General features: G+C 47.3%; 1 protein-coding gene across 1 annotated transcript; it reads right to left on the reverse strand.

Annotated features, from left to right (window-relative positions):
* Window positions 1–7,110: 7,110 nt before the first annotated feature.
* On the reverse strand, window positions 7,111–8,689 carry LOC308175489 (polyadenylate-binding protein 1A-like; the record flags this gene model as incomplete). Its single annotated transcript, XM_080551150.1, has 2 exons — window positions 7,111–7,692; window positions 7,811–8,689. The coding sequence occupies 2 exons, from the start codon at window positions 8,687–8,689 to the stop codon at window positions 7,111–7,113; spliced, it is 1,461 nt and encodes a 486-aa protein (XP_080407276.1).
* Window positions 8,690–9,158: the final 469 nt, after the last annotated feature.

Raw genomic sequence — 9,158 nt, forward strand, 5'->3', positions numbered from 1 at the left:
GTGAGGCAACCCAGTCCATCGAACAGCGCTGGCCATTTCTGCTCCCAGGTGGAGGTGACATGTTGAATGGCTGACCCACTGTCGTCATGCAGTGTGAATCCCAGGCCCGTGAACAGGTCGAGGCCCAGCAGATTAGCACCCCGCTTAGCGATGTGGAATGGGAATGCAGACATGTGCTTAGATCCATAGTGCACTGGTACCTGAAGGATGCCCACAATCTCTATCTTAGAGCTATCATATCCGCACAGAGGAGTGGAGGGCTGCTGCAATGGCAGGTGGGCAAAGAATTTGTTGTAGGTGCTGAGATTGAGAAGAGACGCAGCCGCGCCTGTATCCAGTAACAAGGGAAGGCTGACCTCACCCAGCTGCACTGTGCATGTTTTAAAGCTCACATGGTTTGTAGACACCGTTCTAATTTCAGTATGGTCGCTGCGAGTTGAGCGGGGTCTGGACTGTGGGGGATGAGCCGCAGGAGCAGACCTGCACACTTTAGCAAAATGGTTGGGCTTCAAACAGTTCCTGCATGTCTGCCCTCGAGCTGGGCAGTTAGGAGCCCGTGCATTGTGTGAGCTAGCCCCACAGTTATTACAGCTATCAGAGCTACGTGTGTTCCCCTGTCTGCGAGCTTGCTGCACTGGGAGCCACGCATCTGTGTCCTCTTGGCTGTCCTGGTAGGCAGGCTGAAGCTGTTGCGTGAGTGAGGCCGTGGAGGCGGAGTCGGAGCGTGAGCTGGCAGTCAGCATGCTAGTACACTGTAACGCTGATTCTACCTGCATGGCTTTAGCTAGAGCATCATCTATTGTTAGCTCATCTGGCTCCAAAAGTAATTTCTCCCTGATTTTCTCACACAATGTCCCTTCAATAAGCTGATCCCGTACGATTTGATCGTGAATCACCCCGTAGTTGCATTTTCGCGCCAGATCCCTGAGATCGGTCACGTAGCTCAGAACAGACTCACCGGGGCGTTGAAGCCGTTTTCGTAGCTTGTACCGCCGGAGAAGCACCCGTTGTTTGCCGGCAAAGTGATTAGTGAGGAGAGCGACAGCTTCCTCGTAGGTCTCAGCGCAGCCGAGGGCTCGGAATATCCTCTGACCCTCCGTACCGAGACAGTGACGGAGCAGCGCCATTTTCCGCTTGTCGGAAAGTTCTGTGAAGTCCATGGCGTCTAGGTAGACAGTAAAGTCATCCAGCCATCCTTCCCACGGAATCGGAGGCTCGCCGGGCAGAGACAAGAAAGGTGCCGGTGGTGGCAAAGTAAATTCAGCCATCTTCGTCGCCAATATTATGTTTGTGTTGTGCTAATAAATGTAGATCCACACAGGTATACAACTGAGCTCCGTTTACTTGCCATGTGCCATTCATTCTGACAACACACACACACCGTCGTAAAGCTCTAACAGACGTACGTAACGTGACGTCGTAAAGGGCAACAAAGTGCTGCAAAGACAATGACACTGTCGTACATAACACACACACATATAACTTACTCACACACAAGTTAGTGTTACTGGCCCCAATTTGGTACAATTATTACAGAAATGATTGAGAATAGAGAAATGGTTGACATTAAACTAGTTGTTGTTGTACCCTTTAACATTCGCTAACTAGCTTGTTGGGGTTAGCTTCACAATCGCGGGTGACGTTAGGTCGGGTTTTTCCCTAAATAAAATGTTATTAGAACATGTTTGTACTGACACAACATGACATGAACTTGTTCATTAATATATTACATTTGAACCAACAGTATTATGGCGTTTATACAGTTTGTTTAACCCACCTGAATGAACGAGAATCGTGGACAAGGTTTTAACATTAACGTTACTCATGGCTTGTTTATTGAGGAACCGATGTCCCGCTCCAGTGTTGCCAGATTGGGCTACTTTTGGTCACTCTGGACGGGTGGATTCGGCAGCTTTTAGACTGGTTGGGCTGGAAATTGTCAATCCCGTCTGGCAACCCTGCGCTCCACTACAGCGCCTGGCTGAGATGTATGGAAGCATATAGCTGACTAAATTCAAATGCTAATGCGATATGAGATTGCAATTGCATGTTCCACTTTTGCATGCATTCTTTCAGACAATATTCAAATTCAAATGCAATTCTAATGATTTGCATTTTCATTTTCATGTACCCGATGTGCACATTCGCTGTCAATATTAAAATTATAATGCAAAGCCATTTGACAAGTCATGCTCTGCTTTGTAGCTGACAAAATTCAAAAGTTCATTTTAATGTGCAAATGACTTTGCAATCCCAAAATAGCATATTCATTTGCCACTTTTGCCTGCGTTATTTGAGTCAATATTCAAAATTGTAATGCAATAATGTGATTCGCAATTGCATTTACATGTTCTAGTAAACACATCCGCTTTGTAGCTGACAAAATTCAAACTCTCTATGCAATTCGGTGATACGCAATTGCATTTACATGTTCTAGGAAACACATCCGCTTTAAAGCTGACAAAATTCAAACTCTATGCAATTCGAACGCATCCGGGTACTTTGCTCTCCCGTCATGTCCACGCCCCTTTTTGGGTTTAAACCGATAAAATAAGAAAACCGTAGTGCTTTTTAGATATTAGGAGCCCAAATCCGATGGCCAGTTAGGCAAACTATAGTGTCGTTGCCGATCAATGATCGGCGTCGTTAGCAGAGTCTTCTTCATAAGATATGCTTTTAACCGTAAACTCAATGAACCGGGAGTTCACCCGCTGCTGCTTGCAGCACCGCTTGCTGCTGGATGAAACTCCCGTTGACAGCGGGGGGAGAGAATAGTTCTACCGGACAATGACATTACTACCCAACTACTATTCCCAAATTGGTCGTTCAAAAAGTTTTTTGTTCAATTAAACATTGCACAAGTTGGTGGCATGGTGAACCCAACCCTGGTTTCATGCATTGATTGTTTACTCAAGAAGACTATAGTCATTTAGGATAGGATACAGTCTTCTACATTTCCCATGTTCAGACACAAGCCACTCTGTACCATGTGGATTCTAGTCTAGTCTGTATGTAAGAATGTAAGACAGCTTTGGGGGCTATTTGTAATGTGTAAAGAAGCTGTTGTGAGACTGAGTGGAGAGAGTGGGGATTGTACCTGATATGGTGGGTGCCCTCCCTCTGTCCATCTTCACACCCAGGTCCCACACAGAGACCCTCCTCCTCCAGCAGTCTGGTACAGTACAGCAGGTCAGGATGCACCCCTGCCTCCTACAATATAGAAGAGAACAACATTCAAAGATACATTGAGCCTCCTAATAGTTTCTTGTTCTTTCAAGGTTCCCCCCCTTAGATATTCTAAGGAATCAAAAGATACAGGGAAAACTATCGAGTTGCAACCATAGACTAACCTTGGCCTTGGCAATGGCTGCTGGGGGAAGATGCAGCCTAAGGAACATAAAGGCTCCCCCCGCCACTGGCTGACAGCTCATCCCTGGGAGGGCGTTGACAACCTCTGGGACCCGCCTCACATTCTGGACCAGCATGGCCCGGATAGACTGGGTCTCCTGACGGTGAAGAAGAATGGACAGTGTGAGAAACGTCATGGTCATGTTCTGAAAAGATTACATACATTAAGGGTGTACTCACTTTTGAGATATACTGTATATAGCATTAGTTCTGAGAATCTCTTCATATTCAAGGAAAATTGATATTGTAACTAAATCGAATCGGAATCGGATCGAATCGAATCGAATCGGGAGCTGTGAATCGGAATCGAATCGTTTTGGGAAATCAGTGGCGATACCCAGCCCTAGTGTGTGTGTGTTTACATGTGCGTGTGCTCCCGCGTAGCTCCAGAGGAACGACTGGGACAGCACGTCGGGCTACAGCCACGTGGCCGAGACCATGATGCTGATGGTGCTGAAGCAGGCTAGCGGGCGGCCCTGGGGCGACCACGGCCTCTTCCTCCGCTACCACATCGAGGCCGCCACCATCAGGGGCGTCAACAGCTTCAGCCAGTACAAGGTGGACGCCACCACCGTCGGCAGGTCAGGGACGTCCTCCCAATACGGGATGAACACAAACCAATTCCACTTTATTTATTTCACGCAATTCATACACAACAGCTTACGGAGGGGGGTGTATTTTGAACTTGAGGAGTGAGTTTACACTAGCCACGCTAACATCCTCTCTCTCTCTCTCTCTCTCTCTCTCTCTCTCTCTCTCTCTCTCTCTCTCTCTCTCTCTCTCTCTCTCTCTCTCTCTCTCTCTCTCTCTCTCTCTCTCTCTCTCTCTCTGTGTCTGTGTGTGTTTGTGTGTGTGTGTGTGTGTGTCCTCTCCCCAGGCTGCTGGAGGGAATGTTCCGGAAGCTGAACAACCTCCTGGAGCGTCTCCACCAGTCCTACTTCTACCTGATGCCCTCGCTCTCGCGCTTCGTCTCCATCGGCTACTACATGCCCGCCTCCGGCCTGCTGGCCGTCATCCTGCTGCTCCGTGTATCCTCGCACTCCGGCTTAACTGATAGGGAGGGGGCGTGGCAGGGGGGTGGGAGGGGGTGTGTGGGGGGGGGGGGGGCGAGGCTCTTTGGCAGGGCTTTCAGTCATTTACACTGTTTTCGCTCCATTTCCATTCCAGTGATTCTTCTTTTTTTTTTCTTTTTTTTTTCAAATACTTCACTAACCTGCCTATATCTCTCTTTTCTTTTCCTTTTTTTTAAAGGTTATTTTTTGAGTGAGGCAGTCCCACTCATATTTTTCATTTTATTGGATAGAGATTGTGAAGATAGACAGGAAAGTAAGGCTAAAGTAAGGAAAGCAAATGCTAGCAGCCTCGGGAATAAGCTTTGATAGTGAGACAGGTCAGGTGGTCAAGAATGTCTCCACTCCTTACTCATGACCAGTCAGTCAGTCATGTATGTGTGTGTTGATGGTGCTGTAAGCGTAATGTCCACCTAATAATAATAATAATAATAATAATAATATAATAATAATAATATATGCCATTTAGCTGACACTTTTATCCAAAGCGACTTACATTGCAGTGAGTCCATACATTTTTTAGTATATATGGTTCCAGCAGGATTATTATTATTATTATTATTATTATTATTATTATTATTATTATTATTATTATTATTATTATTATTATTATTATTATTATTATTATTATACCCACCTAGCTGTTGTGACTGACCTTGACAGCAGTGCAGGCCTTAGACCTGTGGTGTCAGCTAGGAGCCCCGCCTCCAGGGACACAGGACGGCCTTGCAGAAGGGGAGCCGGTCAGTTACATCCTCCTGTCTGTCTGTCTGTCTTTTTACCCCTTCTAGTCTATTTAACTCTTCTCCTCCCCCCCCCTCCCTCCTCCAGCAGCAGCAGGCTTCCAGCCCGGGGGTCCTGTCTATCCTCACCCCTGTGGTGATCAGTCACATGACCGGCGTGGCTCTCTACACCCTGCCCATCCGCTCCCAGGAGATGGCGGTGGAGCACTTCCCCGTGTCTGAGACAGAGGCCGTGGTCCTCACCGCCATCGCCATCTACACCGCCGGCCTGGCGCTGCCTCACAACACAGACAGGTATTAATGTCATCTGGTATCTTTATACTGCAACCTTAATGTTGAGGAACCAATGCCAAAGAGTTTTACTCTTGTATACTCGTACATTGGGATGTAATAGACTGACTTCACACACTTCCTGATAGAATGAATGAATGAATGAATGAATGAATGGTCTTTATTGTCATTGATACAGTACAGGTACCATACAACGAAATTTGGGAGGGGGGGGCTCCCCTGGTATTAGGAAAAAAATACTAAAAACAAGAAGGGAAAAAGAGCTGGTTTACATAAATAAAGGCTATATACACTATCCACTATACTATACAAATAAAACACTGTGCTGTACTCTATGCTATGCTATAAATATCCTAACATTTCCTATCTCTGAACCTTATGTACCCGAGGGTTGTCATATTGCACATAGTATTATTGCACATTCATTTAAAGTGTCGCAGTTTGCAGGTTTGAAATTTTCACAGTTGTGTTTCAGTATTGCACTTGATTACAATCTAGTAGCTGCCATCAAATTGTCTAGATTGTCCAGGGCCTAGAACCTAGGTCTTTGCTGTGTTCAGGGCCTGAATGGCCCTAGGGTAGAAGCTGAGCTTCAGTCTATTTGTCCTTGCGGACATGGTCCTGAACCGCCTGCCCGAGGGCAGCCGAACAAAGTGTGTGTCGTAATAGTGTCGTAATAGTACAACTGTTTAAAGATCTAGTAGTTGTTTCACATCCTCTGTTTCAGTACAACTGTTTAAAGATCTAGTAGTTGTTTCACATCCTCTGTTTCATGACCAGCTGGGATGTGCATTGCTGGTCTAGGAGGCCTTGTTGTCGGTCTATCTGGTCCAACCAGTGCTTTTACATTCATCATCGAGGTACAGCTTACCCTTTTTTTAGACATAGCTGAGTCAATCGATTTCATTTTGTGATGAAGTCATTTATTCGTTTTGCATAGTTATCGGTGAAGTAGGTTTCAAAGTCCGCGTCTCCTTTTTTACGTGTTAGCCGCTTGAAACTCAAACTGGGACGTGGCCAGATTTCTGTACAGGCTCCTCAGCCCAGTGGGCCTCCAGCGCAGCGACCGCTTCGTCCACCTTGGAGCGCAGGAACTGTGGAGACTCCAGCATGCGGAGCAGGTCAGAGTTGTCCATCTCCAGCAGCATGCCGGTGACCTTGGGAGCGATGCTGGGGTGCATGCTGTGGATAGATGAGAAGAGACGCTCACCTGGAGGGAGGGGGAGAATAAATATCAGTAACAGTAATTATACTAACCTAATGGGGGATTCATTGAAACAAACAAATAGACTCGCCTATCATTTGCTTCAGGTCCTCATGGGGAACGGCAGCCAAAATGGAGTCAGTCCGAAGCTCCTGGTCATGGATAGCAGGCTGCTGCATGGGGATCTGTGGCTGGGGAGCCATGTGCTGCAGGTGGTAGTGTACACCAGCTGTGTACTTGTTACGGGGCACAGTGTGCATCCGTGCTGTAGCTGCGTCTGCACTGGCAGGGTGCTTTCTCAAGGCCTGGGTAGCTGAGAGGGAAGATAATCATAATCAAAGGGATATTTATGGCAAATGTTTGGATAGTGCTCTTTTGGGGCAGGGTGACTTCACTAAATATACTGACCCGCGCGCTGAGAGGTCATCATAGGGGGAACCAGGGAGGGCGTGGCCTTCATAGCGTTGAAGGTCTTAGGCCTGGTAGCCGACGGACACATGGCGTTGGTGGGCGTGTTCTGGAAGTGCTGAGGAGGTGTGTCTAGGAGATGAGTGGGTCTCAGCTGAGCCAGCTGGTTGGTGAAGTCCGGTGCAGCACAGTTCTGGGCCTGTGGAATGGCCGCCATGAAGAATCCAGGCGGGGGAGCGACCTGGTAGGGGTTGATGCCTGGGTTGGGAACGGCGCAGCCGCTGGCCGTACTCTGCACGTGCTGGTTGGTTGCGCGAGCCTGGCGATCCTCCTTGCCCTGGGCCAGGGCCACGTACAGGGGCTTGGTGGCCACGATGCGGCCGTTCATCTCGGTCACGGCCTTGGTGGCGTCCTCGGGGGAGGAGAAACACACGAAGCCGAATCCCTTGCTGCGTCCGCCCTCCATCATCACCTTTGCGCTGGTGATTGTTCCAAAGTGGGAGAACTCTTTGTGCAGCTGCTTGTCGTCCAAACAATCGTGCAAGTTCTTGACATAAAGATTGACACCCTGGTAGAGAGAAACTGTGTTTTACTAAGATGTTTTTCATGCCTCAAATACATCAACAATGCTTACCAAGATTATGAGCTTTCTTATACAGTATATGTTTGTTCATATACACACACACCTGGTATCTGGTCCTGTGGCCCTGATTTATCTGCTCAAACTGGCGCTTCAGCACAGTCTGGCGCTCTCCTCTCTTCTGGGCACGGCCCACGTAGACCCGCCTCCCATTTAGCTCCTGGCCGTTCATCTCATCAACGGCCCTCTTGGCATCCTCATGCCTTTCGAAGTCGACAAATCCAAAACCCATGGATTTACCAGCGTCATCGGTCATGACACGGACACTCAGGACTGGTCCAAATCTTTCAAACCTCTCCTGAAGGCGTCGGTCGTCCATATCCTCTCCGAAGTTCTTGACGTACACGTTGGTGAACTCTCCGGCCCTGGATCCGAGTTCAGCCTCTCGTTCTTTGCGCGATTGGAAGTGTCCGACGAACACTTTTCTGCCGTTCAATAACGTGCCGTTGAGTCTCTTAATCGCTCTCTCAGCAGCCTCCTGGGTGTTATACTGCACAAAGCCATAGCCTTTAGCATTACCATTCGCGTCAGACGCTACCTTGCAGGAAACGATGCTCCCAAACTCCGAGAACGTGTCGTAGAGGTGCTTGCTGTCGAACGTCTCCACTAAATTCTTGACAAAGATGTTGCCGACCCCACTGTTCCTCCGAGAAGGGTCACGCTGAGACCACATGATGCGCATAGGTCTTCCGTTGACGACATCAAAGTTCATGGTGTCCAGGGCACGCTCTGCGTCAGCTTGCTGTTGAAAGTTGACATAGGCATACCCAAGAGATTGTTGTGTTAGCATGTCCCTGCACACCCTTGTAGAGACGATCGGGCCAGAAAGGCTGAATTTCTCATGCAGCATTTCCTCAGTGGTATCCCTGTGGAGATCTCCTACATACAAGGAGGCCATCCATTGAATAGGCGCACTAGGATTCATGTCTTCAAATTTTTGTTGTTGAAAAGAACGAATAACGTTTATCTATCTAGCTCTTCACAGATGAATTGCAGGTAAATGAACGGCATGTGTTCTCTAGCTGGATTCTAGAACTCCAGCTGCAGAATTCTAACTTCAGACATTGTGACCTCACAGTCCATAGCCAGGGTCCATTTTGTCAGCAAACCTATGTAGGGGTTCATGAGGAATTCCTTCTCCAGCAGGTGTATTTAAGCAACTATGTTATAGAACAACTTTTTATAGAAATTAATTATTAGAATTAATTAAACAAATTTGTTTGTTCATTTTCTACAACAGCTGTTCAACGTAGAAACATACAGCACATTGTCACATGTTTAAATAACCATTTTCTTATACATTACTGTGTATAGACATAAAGCTACAGATTTCATATATTGCTTCTAGCCGTTTCCCTTTTTCTTTTCAGTAAAACTCTTTTATGGTTTATGGA

Source organism: Nansenia antarctica (genome assembly GCF_963989245.1).
Source record: "Nansenia antarctica genome assembly, contig: SCAFFOLD_132, whole genome shotgun sequence".
Classification (NCBI taxonomy): Eukaryota; Metazoa; Chordata; class Actinopteri; order Argentiniformes; family Microstomatidae; genus Nansenia; species Nansenia antarctica.